Below are 27,812 nucleotides of genomic sequence, written 5' to 3' on the forward strand. Positions count from 1 at the left end.
TCTAGAGGAGGGGTCAGATTCAGACGAGCAACTACTTTCACGTTGGTCGAGGCATAGACCTACTGCGTCCTGCTCGATAGCCGAGGCCTCCATTGCTAACCATATGCCCATGCCAGCTCCATCCTCCGTTCCAGAGTCACAACTCCCGGGCGACCCTACTATTCCTTCAGAAACCCGACCGGGTGCCGTCCGAGGTAAAGTCCCGGTCGTTAAAGAAGAGATTGATTTGGAGTGGCGATCTACACCAACCGCCCCGGCCGGGCCTTCTTCCCCTCAACCGTCTACTTCCACTCACCTGACCCCTAGTAGTATCGCTCCTGGACCATCACTATCCCGATGTTTCCGTTTCCACACTACTATAGTTCAGAGTGGGGATTGCGTTATGACCCCTCTCTCCAGGTTGGCTCTGTCCTGCTATGGGGACGACTAGCAACTGATTGGATGAAGTCTATGGAGCAGATGGATAACCTCCCACTGCCCGTTCGAGTGGACTTTTTCTCCGAAAATGCTATCGTGGTAAACCTTGGCCTTCTCTTATTAGTCCTCTCTTCCTATTTTGACTATTCGTTTATATGATTAGATTTTTATCGAGACGTTACGTTTGAGTCAGACGTCCCTGTACATGTATCAGCTAAATAAACTCTTAAAGGATCGTATTACCAACCTGGAGTCTCATCTTTCTAACCCCTCTTTCCAGCTAAAGGAGGAGATGGAATCATTAAAAAAGCTAAATGCGTCCCGGGAACAGATCCTAAGCGAGGCCTTACTGGAGGCTAATCGACTACGGGATGACAAGAAGAAACTAGAAGTCCTCCATCAATCGTTTGATGCTAAGTATCAAGAGGAGTTGACTCTCAATGAGAAGGCATTGTCAGAGCTAGCCTAGCAGACCGTGGCCTTGGATACCTGCAAGCTCATGCATAAACAAGAAATAAACCACTCGACTAGTGAGCTTAACTCTAAAAACATACTCCTCATGGATCATCAATGGGTTTTGGAGTCTCAAGCAAGCCCGCTCTGCCCTATCTAGTTCTGCGATTGTCTTGGAAGCTTATAAGGCAGGGGAGAGCGACCGCTTTTGGACAAACCGAGAAGCATACTTGCGTTCTTCAGAGTTTGGCTCCCAAGTGGGAGACCGCTTTGTCAGGTCGCTTGCATATGGTGCGATAAAAGTAGTCCAGCAGCTTAAGGAAGGAGGTTACATATCGTCTAACCCTCCTGATGATTTTCTGGACCATCATCAGATCGTCAAAGAAATGTCCGATGATATTTTTTCAGAGTTCAAATGATTCTCTGTACATTACTACTTTATGAAAGCTCATTTCTACCTCTTGTGTTCCTACTTACCATGCGTGCCTCATGACTTTTCCTTAGGTTGGGTATTTATTATACTAAGAGTTGCGCGGGTTACTTGTGAGTGAGATTCTCAGATTTCTGCTTGACTAGGCCCGAGCTGTCAGTCAAAGTCTAGAGTAATCCGGCTAGCGGCTTCCACTAGGAGAGAGGCACTAGGACCCGATAAGGCCTTTAAGAACTTCATCAAGAGCGCCTCAATTTTCGTGACTTCTTAAAAGATTTAAGCATAATCTAGGCTGGGTTATCTGACCGGGCATTTAGTGCCCATGCCAGTAGTGCTTACTTCCCGACCTGGGCTCTTTCTCTCAAACAAATGTTAGTACAAAGAGTAACATTTTCAGACACGATAAGATTGGAAGTAATTAGAACTCCATAGACGGTCCAACTTTCTACCTTGAGTGTCCTATAGGTAATAAGCACCGGACGCTAGTTTCTTAATGATCTTAGGTCGTCCCACCGAGGTACTAACTTAGTTACCTTTCCAACTGATCTGATCCGTTTTCATACTAAATCCCCTTCTTTGAAGAAGCGGGGGATCACCTTCTTATCATAGGTTTATCGTATCCGTTGCCGGTATGCGGCTAACTAAGTGGTTGTCTTCTCGTGGGTTTTACTGATAAGATCCAGCTCTAGAAGTTGTTGCTCGACATTCTCAGGGTCATACAGTAACCACTGGTTGGATGGAACTCCAACCTCAATCGGCACGACTGCTTCGTTGTCGTAGATGAGATGAAAGGGAGTGAGTCCTGTACTCTCTCATGGAGTCATTCGGTATACCCAAAGAATGCTGAGAAGCCCTTCTACCCAATTGTCGCCCACGTGATCCAACTTGATCTTCAGCCCCCGAACTATCTCTCTGTTAGTGACCTCAGTCTGTCCAGTACTTTACGGATAGGCTACGGAAGTGAAGGCCTGACCGATGTCAAACCCTCGGCACCATTCCTGAATCTTGCGCCCTTGGAATTGTTGACCATTGTCTGAGACTAACATGTGAGGGATTCCGAATCTGCATAAGATGTTCTTCCATAAGAATTGGATGACAACTCCTTTCATTATCCTGGCCAGGGCCTCTGCCTCCACCCACTTAGAGAAGTAGTCTACTACCATGAGCAGAAAACGCCTCTATCCCAGAGCTATGGGAAACGGTCCTATAATGTTCATTCCCCATTGGTCAAAGGGGCAAGAGACTATTGAGGTCTTCAAAATCTCGGTCAACCAATGAGACAAGTTCTGATGCTTCTGGCAAGAGAGGTACATGGCCACTAGCTGCTGAGCATCTCTTTGCAAGGTGGGCCAAAAATATCTGACTAGCAATACTTTTCGGACTAGTATCCTTCCTCCTACGTGACTACCGTAGCATCCCTGGTGAACTTCTTAGAGAGCATAATCTGCCTTATCCGGGCCTAAGCATTTGAGCAATGGTCGGGAGAATGCTCGCTTGTATAATTGATCCCCGATCAGTGTATAGGAATGAGCTCTCCTTCTAAACGATTTGGCTTCTTCAGCATCGGCAGGTAAGACTCTTTGTTGAAGATAAATGATCATTGGGGCTCTCCAGTCGATTGGTTCTTCCAAATTATTCTGTAGGTTAATCTGAGCTATCAGGAAGCTCTGGGCTATCAACTTATCCAGCACCCAAGTGGTAAAAGAGCTGGCCATTTGGGCTAATTCATCTGCTTTCTGATTATCTACCTTGGAAATCTTAATTACTATGACCTGCTTGAAGCCTTTCTCTATCTTCTCATTTGCTTCTTGGTATAGTTGTAGCTTCTCATTGTTGACTTCAAAATTGCCAGCCACTTGTTGAGCCACCAGCTGAGAATCTGAGTAAATGATTATTCGGGCTACCTCTACATGTCGAGCTGCCTACAATCCAACCAGTAGCGCCTTAAACTCTGCCTCGTTGTTGGTAGGTCTGAAGTTTAGCCTAACAACTAGTTGCATGATATTTTCTTGAGGAGATATAAGGAGTATGTCCACTCTGCTTCCTTGCTGAGTGGATGACTCATCTACATATATCTTCCATGTTTTTTTAACTCACATTGATGGATCTCCGTCAGGAAGTCGGCCAGAGCTTGTGCTTTAATCATTGTTTGAGGCTGATACTATATATCATATTCTCCTAACTCGGTTGTTCATTTGATGAGACGACCGTCTATCTCCATATTGGTAAGGGTCTTCCTTATAGTACTATTGGTCAGGAAAATAATTGGGTGTGTTAGGAAGTAAGGTCTTAAGCGACGAGCCATAAGAACCAACACATAAACCAACTTCTCCAGGGTTGTATATCGAGACTCGACCCTTTTCAATAGGTGGCCGAAGAAGTACACTAGTTGTTGTACATCGTCCTGTTCTTTCACCGACAATACCCCCACGACCTCAGGGGTAGCTGACAGATATACCCAGAGCTTCTCCCCAGTAATTGGTTTAAATAATGAGGGTAAGGGCTCCAGGTGCTGCTTCAGTTCTTCAAAAGCTTTGTCGCACTCTTCATCCCACTGAAACTTAGCAGCTCTTCGGAGTACCTTAAAGAAGGGGAACGCTCGATTTGTTGATCGGGATATGAACTTGGAGAATGTCGTGATTCTGCCCACCAGCTTCTAGGATTCTTTCATATTTCAAGGCGTCTACATGTCTCAGAGTACCTGAACCTTCTCTAAGTTGGCTTCAATTCCTCGCTCGGTAACAAGGTATCCTAGGAATTTTCCTCCTCGAGATCCAAACAGGCACTTCAAGGGATTTAACCTTAGCCCGTACTGCCTCAGTGTGCCGCAGTATCCTCCACATCGATAATCAAGTTTATTGTCATAGTACACTTGATCAGTTGGTTGTCTACATACACTTCCACATTCTGCCCAATTTACTTCCAGAAGATATACACTATGTGAAAAACGACGTTTTACTTCGCCACGATTTACTTCATCAATTTAAATATACTAAGTAAAAGTGTATAAGCAACTTCGCTAAAAAAACTGACGAAGTATATACAAATATAGACTTCGCATATTTAAAAATGCGGGCTTCGCTTTAAACTGAAATAAGCTATTACTTCGGAAAGTTGTTAAATACCGAAGTAGTAACGCCGTGAATAGCATTTTTAGTGTTTACTCCGAAGTAATAGTACAAGAGTTAACTTTTATTTTGAGACCACTTTTATTTCCCCCCACTTTTTCGTTAACTTCCCTCTGCCGAAATAAGGTTGGACCTCCTCTTCCTTCCCCTTCATTTCAGTCCTCTCCGTTCCCTCTCGTTAGGGCTTCCCTCTGCCGAAATAAGGTTGGACCTCCTCTTCCTTCCCCTTCATTTCAGTCCTCTCCGTTCCCTCTCGTTAGGGCTTCCGATTTGGAGTCTTAGGCAACAGAGACGAAGGTTTCCTCGTTAGGGCTTCCGAAATAAGGTTTGGCAACTTGAACTTTCTTACGCAGGGTTTAGGTTGCAAGTGTTTGAGATATACCGTATGTTTTCTTTCCTTCGATTTCTTTTTCTTATTCTTCTTCTTTTTCTCCTCCTTTATTTTGCAAAATCATGTTTTAGACGGTCTCCAATTTGTTGTAGGTTTGGTGCTATTCTTCCAACAAAGACAAGTGTTTGGAAATTTTTTTTGCTTTTTTTTTTCATTCTCTATGTTTACGAGGTCATTACCTAAAAATACGCATGCTTTCAAGTTAGAGTAAGACATGTGTTGTACTCTTACTCCTTCAAGTTGTCCCTCAAAATCTCAGTTCCACATGTATTAATTTTTCTTAAAAAAAAATACCTGCCTCCTAATGCAAGCAAGCATAGCACCAATTGAATTTAAATATCAACTATAGAAGATGGATTGTTTTCCCATGAGATAGCAAAAACTAATGTAACTAATGTGTGTTTTTGTTTCCTTGTTCAGACAATTTGCTAAGCAACCATCAACATTCATATACAAATCAATATTGCTAGAACACTCACCTTTATAATTTCTATTTTGTCCTTGCTCTCTCGGTGACCACTACACTCCTATTCAAATCTTGATGATGAATGCCTCCTATCTTTATATAAATGTGATCAGATACTTTATCTTTGTCCTCTTGAAATGGATTGAAATAAAACAGAGATGCATCCAATTTCTATCTAATGCCTTGTGTTGTATACTCGATCCACACTAGGTATAATTTGATAAAGAGTGATTACATCTCTCTATTATTTGCTACTCTCTTTGGCATAAGATAGCTTAGCATTTTCTCCACTAGGTAGATGATGATAATAACTTTTAAATACAACATTCACTAATAGTTATAGTAAATTCTCACCATCCTAACATAATTTGTCTTTGTGCTACCTGTTTCATCCACTATGAAGATCCCAAATACAGCATTTCAGAATCAGACAATCTCAACTATGCTATCACTTATTGAGATTAAATGTGTAACTGCTTCATCCAGCACAAATACAACAATTAATTTAACAATTTCTAACTATGATACCACTTAAGATAAATAATTTAATAAAATTCAAAGTAAATCTTTGGCTAAAAAAAATATGAGAGTAAAAATACAATAAAACTAAATAAAATTACTATTCACACTTTCTATAGTTACATCTCAAACCTTTCCTAACTCCTCAGGATGACAAAAAAAGTTCTAATAAAAAAACTTGTGTAAGCTCTCTGAAAATGTATCACACAACTTGTACAAATGCAACCCAGCATATCTCCTACATTCTGAAATGCTCCATCCATGAACAATTTATAACCACCATAAATTTCAAGAAATTTGGTTACAATTGGATTAAACGAACTCAAAACTGCTTCCATCACAAATTTCAACAATCACAACAGCATGATTATGAAAAACTAACTTTAAAATCAGAAATTAGAGGGGTTTTCTTTTACTACTATCAGGCTGAATGGTCTCCGACACTGGATTGCTGACAACCCAATAGATTCAATCTATTTAAGAGCGTTCATATGTCAAATGATTGAGTGTGCATGTTCGAAAAAAGACAAGTGTTTGGAAATTCAACTGGTGCCATGCTTTCGTTCTTTATATATCCACATATTGTACAAAATACGCATTATTTTTCTTCATGATGAGTAGAAAATATTAACAGCTGTTGGAATGAGTATAAAATATGGAACTGTGCTCGATATGAATTTGACTACCTTTTTGTAGTCTTACTCTAACATTTTCTTAACATATATGTAGTATCTTCAGGTTTTGATCAAAGAACACATTGAGCTAGCGGTAAATAATTTTAGCACGATAATTCTGAAGAAGTTTCTTGGGATTCTGTTGTACTATAATGGATAAATCCTGGATTTACTTAGATAGGAGGTCCAAAGAGTATGAGGAGGGTGTAGAACAATTCATTAGAAGTTGTTTGCAGAATCCACATATCGACCCTAATTTAATTCATTGTCCTTGTTGCAAATGTATGAATCTTAAAAAGGGAGTGATTATGTGGATTCGGGAGCATCTTTACTTCAATGGTTTCAGTAAAAATTATTTGAATTGGATTTGGCATGGTGAGGCTGATGAGAAGGATAGATTAAATTCGAGTGTCAACCAAGAGCCAACTGATAATTGTCATGATAATTTTGAAGCTGTTAATTTGTGTGAAACAGCGTATGATAACCATACAGAAAATCCAGAAGCATTTATGAAGTTTTTGGAGGAAGCAGAGAAGCCACTGTATAAGGGATGCAAACGTTACACAAAGTTGAGTGCACTTGTAAAACTATACAATACCAAAGCAAGGCATGGGATGAGTGATGCTCTATTTTCAGATCTACTAGCAGATTTTGGGGACATGCTGCCAGATAACCACAATCTGCCATCGTCAATTTATGAAGCAAAGAAGACGTTGAGTTGTTTGGCTTTGAGTCATGAAAAGATTCATGCTTGTTCCAATGATTGCATCCTTTATAGGAAACAATATAAAGACTGCGTAAGCTGCCCGAAATGTGACTTATCAAGATGGAAGCTAACCAAGAAAAATGTTGAGAAGAAAGGTGTTCCTGCCAAAGTGGTTTGGTATTTCCCTCCCATACCAAGATTTAAGCGCATGTTTAAATCTTTAGAAACTTCCAGAAATTTAACATGGCATGCAGATAGCACAAGAGTTGTTGGTCAGTTACGCCATCCAGTTGATTCACCGTCATGGAAATTGGTGGATCATATGTGGCCCGACTTTGGAAGTGAGGCAAGAAATATTCGCCTAGCACTTGACGCCGATGGAATTAATCCTCACAGCAATCTTAGTAGTCGCTACAGTTGCTGGCCAATCATGCTGGCCACATATAATTTGCCTCCAGACATGTGCATGAAAAGGAAATTCATCATGCTAACGATGCTCATTTCAGGGCCGAAACAGCCTGGAAACGATATCGACGTCTACCTTGAGGTTCTGGTTGATGATTTGCAGCTCTTGTGGGAAGGAGTTGATGGAGTTTATGATGCTTATCGAAGGGAGGTTTTCACTCTTAAAGCAGTTCTTTTATGGACCATCAACGACTTTCCTGCATATGATAACCTTAGTGGATGTACTACACATGGTTATTACGCATGCCCAATATGTGGTGAGGATACTTATGCAAAGCACTTACCAAATGGGAAGAAAATGTTATTTGCTGGGCATAGACGATTCCTACCACGATTTCATCCATATCGGAGGCAAATAAAGGAGTTTAATGGCATGGATGAACTTGGTGAAGCAGGTAGGCCATTATCTGGAATTAAGTTGTTTGACAAGCTTTCAGACATAACATGTGAGTTTGGAAAGAAAACAAGTGTGAAGGGGAAAATAAGGAAAAAAGCAAAGGAGAATATTGTGGAAGACATTGAAGAAGAAAAGTATGTTGGAGCTACAAATTTCAGTAAATGTTGGAAGAAGAAGTCAATTTTTTTCAATCTTCCATACTGGAAATACCTACATGTTAGGCATTGTCTCGATGTTATGCACATTGAGAAAAACGTTTTCGAGTCTCTGATTAATACTTTGATGAACATCAAGGGAAAAACCAAGGACAATGTGGCAGCTAGGTTGGACATGGTTCAGATGGGAATTAGGCCTCAATTGGCTCCTAAAATTGGTGAGAAAAGAACATATCTACCTCCTGCAGCATGCTCATTCACAAAAAATGAGAGATTACAAGTATGTAGGTCATTAATGGATATAAAAGTTCCGGAAGGTTTCTCATCAAACATGAAGAATCTTGTCTGCATGGATGAGATGAAGCTAAGTAGCTTGAAATCACATGATTCTCATGTTATAATGCAGCACTTCCTGCCAATAGTCATACGTAATTCTCTGCCAAAATATGTTAGATATGTTGTCATAAGACTATGCTTCTTCTTCAAAGATATTTGTTGCAAGATTATCGATGTAGCCAAGTTAGATAAGCTGCAATCTGACTTGATTGTTACACTCTGCTTATTGGAGCAGTATTTCCCCCCTTCTTTCTTCGATATCATGCTCCACTTAACAGTTCATCTTGTTCGTGAAGTCCAATTATGTGGACCAGTCTACTTCAGATGGATGTACCCATTTGAAAGATGCATGAAGGTGTTGAAAAGTTACGTAGGCAGTCGAAAATATCCAGAAGGTTGCATTGTTAGGAGATATGCAGAAGAAGAAGCAGTTGAATTTTGTTCAGAATATCTCAATGACCTTGATCCTGTTGGGGTCCCTAAATCACTACGTGACCCAAACGCAAGCATTCCTAGATTCTCAGCAAGCAATTCATCAATCATCGTCCAACAAATTGATCTCCAACAAGCACACTTGACTGTTCTAGAAAATACAGAAGAAATATCTCCATACATTATGTAAGTGTACTGCATAACTAATAATTATATGTACTTGGCAGTCCATATGTATTCATGAAAATAAAACTTTAGAAGTAAAATTCTTCAGTGAACACAAATCCTTCTTGAAGACAATGTTTCCCAAGAAACAGAAAGATGCAAGGTGGATACAAGATGCTCATAATAAGAGGTTCATTGACTGGTTTCGTGCAAAGGTGATGTAGAAGATGCTAACATACAATATTTGTTAATCATTGTTTTGATCACACTAATTAATAGGAATGCATGTCAGGTGGCTGCTGAAATCGATAGTTGCAATGGTGGAATGACATCGTCATTGAGATGGCTGGCCCATGGACCACGTGTGCGAGTCTTAAAGTGTGATAGCTATGTCATAAATGGCAATTTATACCAAACAAAAGAGCGGGTTGATGAGAAAGTTTGTCAAAACAGTGGTGTTTCTCTACTTGCCAACACGATGCTTGTTTGTAGTGCCAAAGATAAGAATTCCATGTTAGAGAATGTGACTTTTTATGGAGTTATTGAAGAGATATGGGAACTAGACTATCATCAATTTCAAGTTCCTCTTTTCAAGTGCGCATGGGTATCAAATGACAAAGGAATACAATACAATGATGAATGTGGCTTCACCTTAGTTAATCTGAACAAACGAGGCCACCAGAAGGATGAATTTGTGCTTGCAAGTCAAGTTAGACAAGTATTTTATGTTGCTGACCCACTGAACAAAGGGTGGTCAATAGTGCTTCAAGTTCCAAATAGATGTTACGAGGGAGAAGAGGATCTTTGGACCATAATTCCCGAAGCTCGACCAATTGATAATGTTGATATTCATTGTATTCTTACACATGAAGGATACTTTAGATCTTCTAAAGATCTTTGTAACAAACAAGGAAAAATGATGTTTTCCACTTTTATGTTATCTGCATTAATATTTATTGTTTTTACTAGTATTATTTTTACTTGTTCGTATGTGTTAATGTTATTATTTGTATCACGTCTTCTTTTATTATATTGTCACTGCAGACTTTATATACCGTTATCTCATCATTTATTTTCCTATATGCAGGGAAAAGAACAATGCGTCCTAAAAAATAGCGAAAAATAGCAAAATATGATAAGCCACGTGTAGTTGAGGACACCAAACTACACCAAGATGCTGATGGGTTAGCAGTTGCAGAGCTACGAGGAGAGACTGAAATAGAACAACCTCCTATTACTGGGCAGAAGAAGACTCGGGGGCCTACATCAATGTGCAGACTTATTGCTGCTGCAAGATGGGGGAAAAAGTCGACGATTGAATATGATGACATAGGACGACCTGTGTACAATGAAAATGGGAAGGCACTACAATATTTCATAGGCTCTGTTGTTAGATCCATGGTGCCTATTAACATAAAGTCATGGCCCACTGTTCCAGAGAACATGAAACAGAAAGTGTGGGAAGAAATATCGGTGAGTATAATCCAATAATACACTTCCTTATGAGATTGCTTATGTTTTTTTTTCTTTGTGATTTTTTCAATATACAAACTGATAGCAATTACTGCTGTGTGTTACAGAATGTCTTCGACTTAGCACCTCAAAGCGAGGCGGCAGTGATGAGTTCAGCAGGCCAGAAATGGAGAGACTTCAAAAACAAACTCAACAGTAGGTTTGTCTGGCCATATAGAGATAATCCTGAAAAACTGAGGTCACCACCGGAGCAGTATCAGATCCCATCTACAATTTGGAAAGCTTTTGTTGATGAGAGGCTACATCCATCTTGGGAGGTACTTGATGATATTATCATGTTATATTTAAATTATATATGCACCAAGATTTAAAACATTTAGGGCATTTAATTAACAAAATGAAGTTCTGTATATAATAAGTTCATGTACAGCAGGAATATATATAATAAGTTCATCATACTCCATCCTATTATTTTTAAATTCTAGCCATTCTTCTAAAAATTTACTTTTTTTTACGTGACATAGGTCACTCATGAAAAATAAAAGGAACGGGCGAGCAATTGCAAGTATCATCACAAAATGTCTCGCAAGGGATACATTGGATTGGAGACTGAATTGGTAATCCATGGAACATTATATTATCCTTTTCATGTAGTACGTCATGTTTTAAATGATCGTTTTTTGGAATTGTAGAGGCAGAGAAAAATATTCAGGGAGGATGAGGAAGTTGATAGGTCATTCCTTTGGCGTAAGGCCCGCGAAGACAAATCCGGAAACATCACAAATACAGAGACTGCTGAAGTTGCTGAAAAAATTGTATTATTTTAGTTTTATTTCAAGTTCATTCATAATAAGTGAAAAAAGTGTCTTCATTGGATATTTAATGTTACCTTCATATTTGTAGGACGATTTGTTGGACAAAAAAAAGAGGGGAGAGTTCATATCTTCTGGAAGCAATGACGTATTAACTACTGCATTAGGGAGCCAAGAACCTTACGGAAGGGTTAGAGGTGTAGGGGGATTTGTGAAGCCCCAAGTCTACTTCAAAACTCCAAGGAAGAAGAGGGAGTTGGTGTCAAAGGCTTTGGCTGAAAACTTCAAAGAGTAAGTAGAGGAAACAAAGATTTTGAAAGCTGAAGTTGAAAAACTGAAGGCTCTTCTTGCTCGATTTATGCCAGAAACAAGTGATCGAGTTTCTGAACGTGTAGCATCTAACAAGTCATCACACATGGCAGTTCAAATATTGGAAGATGATGTGGAAGTTTTTGAATGCGACAAATCATTCAATCAGGTTTTGTATTATATTTGGTACATTAAATTTGTTTCCTAGCTTCAGATATTAAAAGATAATATCTTATTGTTCAGGGGAAAAATGTCATTTGGCTCTGAAGAATAAGGGGAATGTGGTGGCATATGACACGATAGTATCCGACGGAGGCCCAAATGTAATGCTGCACAATGCTCCACTTGGGGAAGGCAACTTAAAGGTGTCTGTTGATGTTGTTTTACAGGAGGAAGCAGAGCTTCCAATTCCACTTAAGTCAGGACCAATAGTAATGGTAGATGCTGTTGGAACTGTGGTTGGCTGGCCAAAAGAATTGGTGATATTTCCGACGAAAAAGGTATTTTCAGTTCACTTTTCTGTTGCTATAGTTATATATTTTGCTACAATTATTTAAAATTACAAAAAAAGGAGAAACCTGCACCACCATTTGCTATTTTGGAGGTTCCTGATGAGAAAAATAAATTCAAGGAAGTTGAAAGTGCTCTACCAATGTCATGCAAGTTTTTGTATTCTTTTGTTGTTAGACTGATGACTGAGGAGGAGACCATTCCTATCGAATTTGATGAAGCCATGTTTGGACGTAATGTGAGTACATCGTTGTTGAGAGAGGATATCACGCGCTGTATGGAAATGAGAGAGATAGGGTCCAGGCAAATATTGGTTTACATGGGGTAAGTTATGTCTTATATACAATTCTTCTCTTTGCATGAGTTCATGTCTTAAGTAACCATGTTTTTTATTACTTGAATGCAGTTACTTGTACAAGTACTTGAAGGAAACAAACAGGGCTGAGTATGTGTCGTTTGTGGATCCCAACAAAATACCAGCCGCTCAAGATGGCAGTACCTCTTCACAACACATTGCTAATCAGTTGAAAGCATCAAACGGAGACAGCATATGCCTTATCCCATACAACACTGGGTATATTTTTAATCCCTGGTCAATTCCTAATACATAGTAGCTTAGCTATATATTGACAATCGTGCAGGAACCACTGGATCTTGACCGTTATAAACGAGGACAAAGATACAATTTATTTGTTGGACTCAATGGGTAATAGGAACCGAGATAACGCTTGGAAAACTACAGTGTGCAAGTATGTTTTAGATTATGTAGATTATGAATAGATTGATTAGCAAATATGAAATGAAATAAGTTCTATTTTTACAATGTAGTGGAGTGAGGACGTACCTTTGTATGAGGGGTAATCCAAAATGACCAACTTTCAAACAGTTGACGGTATGTCTTATTGAAAACATGCATTCCTGGTTCTTATATATTTGGTTTTTCACTTTGCATTAACTTTGATTCATTAGGGTAATCTCAAACAACAAGGTTGTGTTGAATGTGGATACTGTGTCATGCGGTACATGAAAGAGATTGTTGAATGTGAGGATCTACAGTTGGAGAGGAAGGTGTGTGAATTTCTTCCATTTTGAACAGAAATGTACATACTGAATCAAATCAATATAGTGTTGCACACTGAATCAAATCGTTCACGCCCTGCTACTGCTTTCTTCTCATGCTTTGATATGGCTTCTTTCCTTCTTTTTTTTCCTCGCCCTTAGATGACACCCTGTCTATGGTTTTATACAAAACTGTGTTATGCATAGTTCTATTAGTAGCTGGGGGAAATTAGTAACTGATTTGGGCATGGTTACCTTATAGACCTAATACACTATTAAATTTCTGCTTGCCGATGATTGAGAATATAGAAGGCTGTCAAGGAACAACTATAATAGTCTTGCTATTAGCACTAATGTTATAAAATGCTTTTAATTAATACTAGTCATTTGCTAATAACAATGACAAAACCTTTCTAGACACGTGCTTAGTTTAAATCAAATCCAATAGAACCTTAGGCATCAAAATATAAACTGTATTATGAGTTGAAATTTAGATGTTTTAAGATGAGAAACAAGGGATCATAAGTCATACCTCGATATTGAACATTATTTATGACCAAGGTGGGTAGAATACTGACATCTCCACGAGAACCATGCCCAAGCTACCATAAGAAAATGTTCAGCATATCAGCTAGGCTACTTGAAAGATCCAGTTATCTGTCCACACCGCTAATTCAGTACTTTCGTGTTGTGTGATTATTGAGCAAGTCTCATTGTACAATTTTTTGCTTTTTTGTCATAGTGCATGTGAAATTGAGAATGCAATACATTAATTTAACTGAGCATCTAATCACCATGCGATTGGAACTACTAAAACTTAAGGTTCAAAAAACTGTTGGATCATTTTTATTGCACATTTGATGAAATGTTATTGTTACTATAAGAGTGCATATAACAATACATATTTATTTGTCTTATCATGCTTTTGTTAATTTAATTCATGATTTTTTTGTCAACTTACTGTGTTTTGATTTAGTGTTTTCAGTTACAAAACATAACATGATGGTTCTTTCTAAATTGCAGTTTGCAGGTTGTGTGAAGAACCAGTACTATACGCAGACACAATATGATGACGTGAGAATCGAATGGAGTGAATTTGTGTACTCGTATTTGAAGTGAATTGCAAGTTGTGTGAATGAACCAGTACATGTTTTTGGTTTTTTATAGCTTATTTTGATCATATTTAGGGAGATTTGTTTTGTATAAACATATATTGAAATCATGACTTATTTTGATCAAGGCTTATGAAGTTACCTTTTGTGATGCTCAAAATTACTGAAGTCTAAAAATAATGAAGTAAAAAGAGAAAAAAATACTTCACTTTATTCATAAAATCCAAAGTAAAATCTACTTATAACTTCGAAGCAACATAATTTGTTGCTGTAAAATAGTATCAACTACTTCGGTTATTACCAAAAATTTTGAAGTAGTATCTATCTATTACTTCGATCCAGAACGAAGCTAAATGTAATTTAATCGATAATTACTTCAGGAATTAACGATATATGACGAAGTAAAAGTAATCCATTTACTTCATTTTTAACCGAAGTTAAAGTAGGTATATTACTTCACAACAAATACTAAACGATGAAGTCGAAAAGGATTAATTACTTCGGTGTTTTTAAAAACCGACGAAGTTATATGCACTTTTTACTTCGTAATATGTCCGAACCCGACACCCAATACGACTTCGTTTTTTCTGGGCCTACGACTTCGGAGTTTATCCGAAGTAAAATGAATCTTTTTACTACACGCGTGTCTACTTCGGTAAAAATAGGTCTTTTACTTCAGGTAATCAACGAAGTAAAAAGTCATTTTTCACATAGTGATATTATCTATCATTCTCTGATAAGTATCTCCTGTATTCTGTAGACCTAACTTTTTCCTGATCTTCTGGGGCAAGAGGAATTTGGTGGTATCCTTGGTAAGTATCGAGCATGCAGATTCTTTTGCAGCCCGAGATTGAGTCTACCATCTGATTAATCCTCGGTCGTGGGTAGTAATCTTTAGGGCTAGCTCGGTTGAGGTCCCGAGAGTCGATGTAAACCCTCCACTTATTGTTTGGTTTGGACACTAGGACCACGTTAGAGAGCTAGAGTGGACATTGTACTTCTCTAATGTGTCTTGCTTTCAAGAGCTGATCAACTTCAGCTCGAATGATCTTATTTTGTTCGACTGAGAAGTTTAGCTTCTTCTGCTTGACCGGTCGGGAATCAGGCAGGAGGTGTAGCTTGTGCTCATCTACCTCGAGCTTGACTCCCGGTAGCTCCTTAGGGGACCAAGCGAAGATATCCCTGTTGCACGTTAGACATTCGACCAGATCCATCTTAATCTCGATCGACAGGTCGTTTGATATGCGGGTGATGCTCTCCGGAAGCTTAGGATAGAGTTGGACCTCCTCCAAAGGGATGAGTTATTCGGCTATAGGAAGAGGCTCCTCTTGGATGACATGGATTCTTCTATCCTAGGTTTTTTGAGCTTTGCGGGCCTCAATCTTCACTATGTCAACATAACACCAGTGGGAGACTAGTTGATCACCTTTGACTTCCCCGACCTGGTCACCTACAAAGAATTTCATCTTCTGGTGAAAGGTAGAGACTGCCACTCAGAACTCGTGCAATGCGAGTCTTCCCAGGATAACGTTGTAGGAGGATGGAAAATCCACTATGATGAAGGTGCTCCTTCGTGTCCTCACCAATGGTTCACTACCCAAAGATGTAACTAGCTTAATTTGACCCATTAGTCTTACCTCATTGTTAGTGAACCGATATAAGGAAGTAGCTACGGGTTGGAGCTCACTGGCATCGATCTGCATACCCTCGAATGCATTCTTGAATAGCACATTGACAGAGCTTTCGGTGTCAACAAAAATCCTGCCCCACGACTATTGGCGATGACAACTTTGGTTATGAGAGCATGATCATGAGGGAGCTCCACTCCCTCCAAGTCATGCGACCTGAAGTTGATTATGGGCCCTATAGCTTGTTTCCGGCTGCACCCCATCGCATGTATCTCCGAGCGACGATCATGGGGCTTTCGGGCTCTGGCGGAGTCCCCATCGGTGGGCCCCTAGAGATTATTCCTATCTCCCAGATAACGATGTTTCCCCTATTCTCTTCCTCAGGGGATTCCACCTGCTCCTTGCCCCAGCCTGGCTGTTGCACTCCCTGACCTCCGCTCTCGGACAGGGATTTATTTGATTGCTCTACTGCAGTAGGAGGGTTGGCCAGTAGCTTATAAAGCTTGGGTGCGATCTCAAGCGGAGGCAGGCCCAGTTCGACTGCCTACCGAGAGTCTCGGGTGAATTGGACGCAGTCTCAGTGGAATGGGTGTGGGATCTGTGGTAGGTGAAATAACGGGGCCCCCACTGACCAGATCTGGGGGCTTGGACAACTTTGACTCGTTGCGCCGCCTTGGATTCTTGACCGAGCGGATATCCTGGTCGGGCGTCCTTGGAGTGGGGAAAGGGTCGAGCTGGAGGTTGGGGCGGCCTTCTCTCTGACTTGTTGGTAGGAGCGTTGGCAGAAGCAGGCGTCTTGTCTACTTTCCTTCGGGCAGCTTGAACTTCTTCTACATTAATATAGCTTGTTGCCTTTCCCAATATCTCATCAAAGTTCTTTACAAGCTCTCGAATAAGGGCTCGGAAGAACTCTCCTTCAACTAGGCCGTGAGAGAAGGCGCTCATTAAGATCTCGGAGGTAGTGAACGGGACATCCTGAGCTACCTGGTGAAGCATTTTATGTAACTTCTCAAGGGCTCTACAGATCCTTACTTGAGGGTGAAGAGATAGTGGTCTGTCTTATGATATTTCTTGCTGCTAGCGAAATGGCGTAGGAAAATGTTCTTGAAATCTTGAAAGCAGGTGATGGATCCATTCGACAATCTATTGAACTACTTTTGTGTCGAGCCAGACAAAGTGTTAAAGAACACTCGACACTTGATGACGTCTCTATATTGGTGCAGCAACACAACGTTCTAAAATTTTCAGAGATGATCCTCTGGGTTCTTCCTACCATCATATTCTCCAATAGCTAGGGGCTTGTACCCCTTCGATAGCTTTTCCTCGAGTACCCTTAGAGAGAAGGGCACTTGCTTCTCGAGCATTTCCCTCGGCTCCTCCTGGAGGACTATAGCTTTCCCCTTCTTTGAATTTCTAGGTGGGGAACTTTCGATCGTGGAGGCTTGATGTTGCTCTTTCTTGTGGTAATACTCCGGGCATGGGTCACGATAGAAAGCTCGAGGGAAATCCTTAGGTTGTTTTCTTTTAGACCCCCTATCTGAAGTGCGGGTCTGGTTTTTTTAAACGACGAGCATCTTATGCGGTTGTGAAGCGGTGGTGTACCTTTCGGAAGTCGCTCGCCTCTTGGCTTCCTTGAATAGCTCGTACTCTCTAGTTGTCATGGTGACATTGATTTTGCCGGTGTCCTCCATCGTCACGTTCTAGAACAAGTGAAGGAGATTCCTACAGACGGTGCCAAATTGATCCTGTACAGAATCTAAGTTAGATGAAGGCCAGCTAGGGATGAGCATTCGGTTAATTCAGTTAATTTGATATTAATTTTGTATAAATTCTTTTTATTATTATTTTAAATAAATTAGGTTAAATCGGTGTTAACTGAAATAACTAATTCGGTTAACTCAGTTTGAGTAAAACTTTGATTTGATTCGGTTAGCCAACATTAAATCGGTTTTCGGTTAATTCGGTTAATTTATGGACCGAATTAACCGAATGCTCACCCCTAAGGCCAACTGAGATGGTGCTGGTGTTGACGGAGAGATGACTTGGGCACACCTAGCATATGTGCGCTAAAAAACCCAACCCCCACGTGGTACTCCTGGATAGTGGTAACAAGACCAGCGGTACTTTGGCTCTGCGCACACTTAGACAAGCATACGGAACGTTAGAGACCAGAAATCAGGGGAAAAGTCTCCTGCACATGCTCTCCGATGCTCAAGTCAGGTTCTTTTTCCCTAGAAGAACAATGTACGAAGGAAAAAAGAACTGTAGAAGACGAATGCGAATGTGCGCATACTTGGCTAAGGGAGAGGACCTCCTTTTTTATATGATGCTACGTACCTTCAGAGTATGCGTGTTGTTAGAGAATATCGGGTGTCATGGCCTATCGGATGAGAGAAAGTGTACGGTGGCCTCCTATTAGTGGAAAAAATGTTCCATTCGCAAATGATAGCAGACCATTAGAAGATTCCCTGACGTATGACAGTTATTCCCTGATAGGAGGTTATGATTCCCTGACATTATTGTTGTCTAGTGCTTTATGTCCTGCCCAGGTTTAGTTACGAACAACTCGGGATGATTGTTCAAAGGTACCACCTGACTTGAGTCTTAATAAGGAGATTGAGCCGTGGTGGTCTGCCCGGGCTTTATTTGTTATCTATATCTGAGACTGGCGGGAGACCCATCCATTACGCCTTGATCGCTGCAGGGCAAGTCGGGAGTTGTTTTAGTGAAAGTACCTGACTCGCTCACATGGCCTGAGCTGAGGAAGCCCGACCAGTTGGGGTAGGTCAGGCACTACTGCAGGCTGCATCTTATGTCTCAAATCTGAGACCCTAATCTGTCTATACCCGACCAGGAATTATGCGACTAGTGACATGAGGTGGTCTAACTCCTTCTTTCTCCTAACTGTTAACTATCACATCCCTTTAACTGCTAATCACCACGTCCCCTTGACTATGGATTGTTCTTGACTGTCACGTCCCCTTGACTTCTGACTGTCCTTGATTGGTACGTCCTCTTGACTTCTGACTACCTGACCTCATCAGGCCGCACCTATATGTTAGAGTGTATATTAAAAGTCTAGCTTTTGTAAATATTTATTTTGAAATAAAGAATCACATTGGTCAAATGTTTACATTTATATGCTAAGTGTAGTTGTTCAATTAATTTATATTGTAGATAACATGTTGTGTGGTGTCACATACAGAAGATCATGTTATCAATTCCTTATAAATTATAAACAATAGCTCACGACTAAGATGGAAAGGAGCAAACCATTGGAATAGTCATAGTGTAATTTGGTATTAGTTTATCTTAACTATAAAATTACACTAGTACACTCTGAATGTATTGAGCATGACCATTTAAGGTAAGTTCTTTTTATACTGACTGCATAAAATAACAAGACCTTTATTATTATGAAAGTGTGTGCTCTTAATCATGATATAATAACAAATACATATACTCAATATTCATTTCTTTAATTTATCAAAGGGTGTCATTTAGTTCTATAAATTAATAGGTCCGATAAGTTGGGAAATGATATTATTTATATGGTATGTTGTTGATTAGAAAATGAAACTATGTCCTAGTAATCTAGGTTGATGATGTCCCCAAGAGGAGCTCATAAGGATTGTCATGTAAACCCTGCAGGTGGACTTAGTCCGACATGACAATGAGGTTGAGTGGTACTACTCTTGGAGCTAGATATTAATTAAGTGAGTTGTCAGTAACTCATTTAATTAGTGGGCATTCTATATCTTAAACACAGAGAGATTAACACACTCATGATAAGAAGGAGCTCATATAGTAATATGGGATTGGTGCGGTAGTTCAATAATAACGCTTTAGTGGAATGAGATATTATTGATGAACTCGAGTTGGATGTTCGAGGCGAACATGGGAATCTCAAGTTCATCGGGAGACCAAAACCAATTCCTCCTCTCGGTCTCTGTCGTAGCCTCTTATTTATAAAGTGTTATACCCACCCATACCCACCTTCTTACCCACCTTAAGGTGGCTGGCTAAGCCTAGCTTGGAGCCAAGCTAGGGTCGGCCAAACCAAGGTTAGATGGGTCAAGTAGGTGGCCGACCCTAGCTTGAACCCAAGCTTAGGTGGCCGACCACAATAAATTAAAAGGATTTTATTTTTTAAAATCTTTCCTTATGTGGAAGCCATGTTTTTAAAAGATAGCTTAAAATTAAATATTTCCTTTTATAGTTTTCTACAAAAGATTAAGAGAAAAGTTTGATATCTTTCCTTATTTGTAGTTAAAAGGAATATTTTAATTTTTGATAAAACTTTCCTTTTTTGTAACCATCCTTATAATTTTAAAAGAGAGTTTTAAAATTAAAATTTTCCTTTTATAACTTTCTACAAAAGATTAAGAGAAAGATTTGATATCTTTCCTTATTTGTAGTTAAAAGAAAGATTTTAATTTTGTAGAAAACTTCATTTTTGTAATCATCCACATGTTTTAATAGAAAGATTTTAATTTATAAAAGTTTCCTTTTATAACCAACCATGAAGGATTTTTTTAAAAAAAATTATTTTAAAAATTTCCGGAAACAAATTAGGAAGTTTTAATTTTGTGTTTAAAACTTTCCTTTTATGGAGGACATGCAGTGGCTGGCCACATTAATAGAAGAAAAGGAAAAAATTTTTATCAATTAAATTTTCCTTTCTATGGCAAAGAAAATAAGGAAGTTTTTATTAAAACTTTCCTTATTTGCCAAGATCAAGGAATATAAAAGAGAGGGTAGAGGTGCCTCACCTCATAACAACATATCTTCTATTATTCCTCTCTTCCTTGGTGGTGGTCGACCCTACCCTCTCTTCTTCCTCTTCCTCTATTCTTCTTCTTAAGTGGTCGGCGACATCATCTTCTTGGAGAGATCTTGGTGGCCAGATTTTGCTTGGAGAAGAAGAAGAGATAGGAGGATTTGTTTCTTAGCATCCCTTGGAGCTTGGTAGGTGGCCGAAGTTCTTCATCTTAAGAAGTTTGTTGATTGGTCGAAATTGCTTGAAGAAGAAGGAAGCTTGGGTGGATTCTCGTCCCGGTAGATCGTCGCCCACACGACGCCCGAGATAAGAAGAGGAATACGACAGAAGATCGTGAGGTCTATAAGCTATAAAAGGTATAACTAGTTATTAGTTTCCGCATCATAACTAGTTCATCCTTTTATTTAGATCTTGAAATACCAAACACAAAAGGCTAACGTTTCTAGGTTTCAAATTTATGATTTGAGTTTGTGTTTCTTTTATTTTTCGAACTTGTGATTCGATTGTTCTTTTTGGTTAAACCTAGGGTTACTATAAGGAAATTAAATATTGAATTTCGTTGAAAGGCTTTGTCTAGTAAGTGGTGGATGCTCCCATACCCAAGAAAGCCTAGTGCATTGCCATGTTTAACCTGGAAGCCGATCTCTGAAATTAATATTTAATTGAATTTGTAACATGGGTGGATTTGGATCAATAATGTTAAACATCGTTTGCGATCCAAGTTTAAACCTTTAAAAACAGATAAGTTGAATTTGGAATCAATAATGTTAAGTTCTGTTTGTGATTCCAAATTTAATTTCTAAAGAACATAATAGGTTGTTAGGAATGGTTCAGGACTTGTATAAAAATTTTGTACAGGGGAACCGGTACGATATTCCGAGTAGCAACCAACACTATATGCATTGTATTAGAGAACAGTAAACTTCGACCACCGGTGATAAATGTTAGGACCTTCGGATCGCGGCTAGAGAGGGGGGGTGTGAATAGCCGACCCCAAATTTTCGTTTCTTCCTACAATTTGAGTTAGCACAGCGGAAATAAAAAGTAGAAACGAAAATGGAGAAGATCAAACCTCAAACATGACGATATAACGAGGTTCGGAGATGATACTCCTACTCCTCGGCGTGTCCGTAAGGTGGGCGAATCCTATCAATCCGTCGGTGGATGAGACCCCGGAAAACCGGCTAATGAAAAACTCCTTCTGGGTGGAGAAACCTCGCCACAATTTCTCTTGCAACAGCAAGATCAGAGTACAAGAAATACAGCAAGAAGCCAAGAACAATATGAATGTAAAAAACTCTGGTTTGCTTGCCTTCTCGTCGACTGTTGATGAAGCAGCAACTTCACGGATGCCAACCACAGCAGCAACTGATCAGTTGGAGACCCAGCCGAGGGAAGCTCACACGAAGCTTCAGCAGTGGAGAGCTCAACAAAGCTCAGATCGCAGGAGCAAGAAGAAGTCAACCATCCTATAGATGCCCTCCACCTCTTGATTTATATGAACCTGCGAAGAAGAAGACACAGACACAGAAATCTAGCCGTTGTGACTCAACGGCTAGACCTGGACCGATCATGCTCCACCCTGATCGATCCAGGACGGATCTGATCGGTCAGGGGACCGATCAGGCCCTAGGCTGATCGATCCCCAGACCGATCCCAACTCTCACAGAGAGTTGGTTGCAGAGCCCTGATCGGTCTGTGGACCGATCGGTCCATGGATCGATCGGGCACACGATCCCTCCTATTCCTTCTCCCAATCTGTTTGGTTCCGATCGGTCACGGACCGTCGAGATGACCTGATGAGAATCGATGCATCCTGGATCGGTCGGACCGATCCAGATACCCATAGTATCACTGGATCGGTCAGCAGACCGATCCAATTTCCCAGCCTTAAACCCTAAAGCCTTCCTGATCTAGAGAACGAGCTACCGAGCCCTCTCTGACCTAGTCCGGAGAACGAGCTACCGAGCCCTCTCCGACTTCCACGTCCGGTCCAGAGAACGAGCTACCGAGCCCTCTCTGACCTAGTCCGGAGAACGAGCTACCGAGCCCTCTCCGACTTCCACGTCCGGTCCAGAGAACGAGCTACCGAGCCCTCTCTGACCTAGTCCAGAGAACGAGCTACCGAGCCCTCTCTGACCTAGTCCGGAGAACGAGCTACCGAGCCCTCTCTGACCTAGTCCGGAGAACGAGCTACCGAGCCCTCTCCGACTCCATCCAGTCCAGAGAACGAGCTACCGAGCCCTCTCTGACCTAGTCCGGAGAATGAGCCCTCTCCGACTCCATCCAGTCCAGAGAACGAGCTACCGAGCCCTCTCCGACCTCCCATGCCAAGCTTCCATACTTGGACTTTTCCCCGTGCCCAGCTCCCTGCTTGGACTTTTCCCGTGCCAAGCTCCCTGCTTGGACTTTTCCGTGCCAAGTCTCCATACTTGGACTTTTCCCGTGCCAAGCTCCCTGCTTGGACCTTTCCGTGCCAAGTCTCCATACTTGGACTTTTTCCTAATCAGGTCAACTCAAGTCGGGTCAACCAGGTCAACCTTGACCAAAGGTTGCACCCACAATCCCCCAAGTTCCTATTCTTGTCAAAAATCAAAATATAACTTCTCCATTCTTGTCAAAACATCAAAATATACCTCGAGTCAGGTCAACTCGAGTCGGGTCGCCCAGGTCAACCTTGACCTAAGGTTGCACCAACAATAAACTTCATCCTCACAATATCATTGCGAACATCGGCGGAGCCAGGGTGGGCTCCAGTCCCAGCTATGTTTTTTTTTTAAAAAAAATATTAATTTTAATTCATATTAATATTTCAGCCCATCCAAACGATTATAAACTGAAATAAAATATAAAAATTCTCAATGTAAAATAAATAATTAAATATATAGATGTATTAAATTATTGAACTATTGAATTTAAATGAGATTAAATTTGAATTAAATCAAACAGATAGGTAACAGATAAGTATAGAGATAAGGAATATGTTAATTTAAACTTGGATTTGATAAAATTATGATCAAACTAAATGATAAATTAAATTAATTATATTATTTTAAAATAAATTGGGATATTTATAAAATATCATAATTCAGTCGAGTTATAAGTGAGTAAAGCCCTCGCACCTAAGTGTCAAAGACTCTCGCATCGTTCAACTAAGTTATAAGTGAGCTACACTCTCACGCTTCCAGACTCTCGTGTCGTTCGGTCGAGTTATAAGAGAGCAAAGTGCTCGCGTCTAAGTATCAAAAACTCTCGCGCCGTTCGATCGAATTATAAGTGAGTTAAGCTTTCACGCATCCAGACTCTCATGTCATTTGACCGAATTTTAAGCGAGCAAAACTCTCGCACCCAAGTGTCAAAGGCTCTCGTGTCATTCAGTTGAGTTATAAGTGAGTTGAGCTTTCACGTTTCCAGGTTCCCGTGTCTAGAGTCGTCAATTTGGGTTGGGCCCGTCGGGTTAGCATGTCCCGTCAAACAATTTAAGCGGGTTGGGTTGGAATTTTATCAACCCAAGCCCACCACGGGCCGACCCGCCTAGCCCGCGACCCGCACGGGTCAACCCGCGATGGGCTTGGGTTGGCCCGCAGGTTGAGAAACACATGTAAGCTATGTTTTTTTGCCAATTTATTATCTTTCTTTGTTATAATTTTGAAATAAAAATAGTACTTTTCATCCCATATAACTATTCGTTTGTGTTCATTTATATTTAAAATACATGTTTGTGGATACATTTGGTTGATGAAACATTTCCGAAGTAAAACGTTGAAAATATAAAACATTTTTAATTTTTTTAAAAAAAATTGATGGGTCTGTGGGTTGGCTCGCCAAACCCGCAACCCGCCTTAGATTGGGTTGGGTTGGAAATTTCCCAACCCGTCAAGTTGACGGGTCGGCCCGCCACAGGCCGACCCGTCCCGCCATGGGTTGACCCGTTTAACAGCTCTACTCATGTCGTTCGACCAAGTATTGGGCAAGCTTTACACTCGCGCTTTATATTGCTCAAGTAAATCGAAAAAGCTAAGTCTCAAATACTAAAAGTAAGCTATAAATTAGCACATCTACATATGAAAACTCTAAATATGTTGAACTTATGTGCATCAAATTAAACTTGGAGAATTTTTCAAAAGTCACTTAGTTACTATAAAGAGTTGTTAACAAAGCTTATAAGAAAGCTAGGCCAGATTGATAATTACATCCTCGGGGAAAGAGTCCACAATCTTCTCCCTCTTGATAAATGTTTCCAGGACCTCCGCTGAAAGATAACCGTCTTCCTTTAGCTGTTGTAGGATCCCATCAATGTTGTAGCTGAACAGGCGAAGGGTTCGATAGGTCAGTATCTAGTTGAAAGCCTCTTAGCGAAGATACTCAACTCTGAAAGCTTCCAGCCAACCGAGCTCCTCCTCCTTGAACTTAGAAAATTAGGCTGGGTAGGCCTCCAGCGCGACTTTCGATGCCAACAGCTCAACATCTTTTTCAGTAATTTCTTGTTTGTGTTAATTGAGCTGGAGTTCATGGACCGCCTGTACGACCATTCGACCGACTTGCTCTACGACCAAGGTGTTTTCGGCTTCCTTGTGTTTTTTGGCCAGGACCAAGGCTTCTTTGTTTTTTATATCCAAGTTCTCGATGATCCTGAGCTTCCTGACATTCATGGAGTTGATCTTAACCTCAAAGTTATGAGCTTGCTTCGTCAGCCGGTCGAGCTGGAGGGTCTGATCATGATTTTAATTTTTCTCCACCATTAGCACCCGCTCAGACCATAGGAGTTGCTCGGAGGTCATATCTAAGTCTTTCTTCAGTCAGGCCACCTCAACGGTTAGTCGATCAACTAAGGCCTGCGAGGCGTCAGTTTCCCCGACCAGGGGCCGCAACTACTTATTTTCATGTTCTAGGTGGGTCAGTCTCTAGCACACCGCAAGGCTTTCCACTTAGAACTGCAAGTAAAAGAAGTCAGTTATGGTTGACTGGGAAAAATGAATAAGAAATCCTAAACAAACTTATCCCAGTTGATTTTTGGCGGAAGCTGTCAGTCAGCTTGCGGGGTGAAATGGTGGTCACCTTGGTCCTAACATCTTCCCATGTATGGGCCAAGGGACCCTGTATTCAGATTTTATGTTTGGGTGAGCGTGTCTCAGCGTTGTCCGAGTAGCGCCAAACATTAGTAGGCGGTTTGATAATGGTCGTGATATACCTATGGCCACTCGAATCGAAAGGCTCTGAAGTCGCCTTTCCTTTGGACTTTGAGAGAGGGGTGGAATGGATGATAGATGTATAAGCTGCTGGATCGATTGGTGAGGGCAATAGGTAGGAGATCGACGACCCTATGGTTATCCCGGTCAGCAGCTTGGACAAAGAAGGAGTCTGATTGGATGACGGAGGCCAGAGTTGGTAGATCGGTCGTCCTCTCATGAAAACGGATGAAGAGATGTCACCTTGTTCGAATGGAGGCCAAGGAGCTGACGCGACTGCAGAGGTCTGCGGAATAGAGGCCTCCGAGTGGGAGGAAGCCTCCGACTGGAGCCTCTTGTTGGTTGCTACTCGAAAAACCTATAGGTTCCACTGTACAAAAATTTTGTACAAAGGTCTGAACCTTTTTCTAGCTACCATGTGTTCTTTTAAATTAAATTTTGGATCGCCTGCGGAACTTAACACGTTTAATCCAAAACTTAATCTATTTGTTCTTATAGGTTTTGACTTGGATCTCCTGCGGAACTTAACACGTTTGACCCAAGTCTCCTTAAGTTATTAATTCCATTAAATATTAATTTCCATAATTGGTTCCCAGTACTGACGTGGCGAGGCACATGACCTTCTTGGATATGGGAGCAACCACCACCGACTAGACAAAACCTTTTATAGAAATCTAATATTTAATTTCCTAAAATAACTTTAGGTTAACCGAAGAGAACAATCAAATCACAAGGAAAAGAAAAAAACAAAAGAACACAACATCGAAAAACATATTCGAAATTCTAGAACGTAAGCCTCTTGTATTTGGTATTATTTCCATAAATAACTAGCATGATGCGGAAAGGAAAAATTACTAGTTATACCTTCTAAAAAGACCTCTTGATCTTCTACCGTATTCCTCTTCTAACCTCGGACGTTGTGTGGGCAACGATCTTCCGAGATGAGAAACCACCAATCACCTTCTTCTCCTCCTAGCTAGGTTCGGCCACAAAGAAAAAAGCTTCACCAAGGAAGAAAATCAAAACACCAACCAAGCTCCAAGAGATGCTAGCTTCCTCTCCTCCTTCTTCTTCTTCTCCAAGTAGTATCCGGCCACCACAAGAGCTCCAAGGGAAGAGAGGGGTTCGGCCACCACAAGAGGAAGAGAGGGAAAGGATGGCCGGCCACACCAAGGAACAAAAGAGGGAGAGAAAATAATAGAGGTTGTGTCTCATGAAGGCACCCTCACCCCTTCTTTTATATTCCTTGGCCTAGGCAAATTAGGAAATTTAATTACAATAAAATTTCCTTAATTTCCTTGACATTATTTAATAAAATAAAATTTCCCCAATTGAATTCAAGTGGTCGGCCACATCATGAAGAACAAATTGGACAAGTTTCAATCAACAATTAAAACTTCCTAATTTGTTTCCGAAATTTTTTAAAAAAAAATTTCTCTTCAAAAATATCTTCATGGTTGATAAAAGGAAATTTCTATAATTTTAATTTTATCAACATGTGAATAATTTTAAAGAGAAAATAAAATATCTCACCAATCTACAAATAAGGAAAGAGATCTAATCTCTTTCTTTAATTTTTTGTAGATCTTTTATAAGAGAGATATTTTAATTTAAATTCTCTTTAATAAATTATTTCTTCCACATAATAAAAATTAAAATTAAAATTCCTTTTTAATTTAATTTGGCCGGCCCCCACTAGCTTGGGTTCAAGCTAGGGCCGGCCACCCAAGCCCTAGCTTGGTTCCCAAGCTAGCTTGGCCGGCCCCCTATTGGTGGGTATAGAAGGTGTGTATAGGTGGGTATAGT

The 27,812-nt window shown here is 40.4% G+C and overlaps 2 protein-coding genes across 2 annotated transcripts; both read left to right on the top strand.

Annotated features, from left to right (window-relative positions):
* Positions 1-6,786: 6,786 nt before the first annotated feature.
* Positions 6,787-10,250, top strand: LOC122043841. The gene is made up of 5 exons (XM_042604414.1): positions 6,787-8,118; positions 8,341-9,155; positions 9,244-9,349; positions 9,427-9,988; positions 10,222-10,250. The coding sequence occupies exons 1-5, from the start codon at positions 6,787-6,789 to the stop codon at positions 10,248-10,250; spliced, it is 2,844 nt and encodes a 947-aa protein (XP_042460348.1).
* Positions 10,251-11,159: 909 nt separating this feature from the next.
* Positions 11,160-11,714, top strand: LOC122043850. The gene is made up of 3 exons (XM_042604424.1): positions 11,160-11,224; positions 11,300-11,422; positions 11,511-11,714. Exons 1-3 carry the CDS (start codon positions 11,186-11,188, stop codon positions 11,712-11,714), a joined length of 366 nt encoding a protein of 121 aa, XP_042460358.1. The 5' UTR covers positions 11,160-11,185.
* The last annotated feature ends 16,098 nt before the right edge of the window (positions 11,715-27,812 follow it).

This window comes from Zingiber officinale, chromosome 1B (genome assembly GCF_018446385.1).
Source record: "Zingiber officinale cultivar Zhangliang chromosome 1B, Zo_v1.1, whole genome shotgun sequence".
NCBI lineage: Eukaryota > Viridiplantae > Streptophyta > Magnoliopsida > Zingiberales > Zingiberaceae > Zingiber > Zingiber officinale.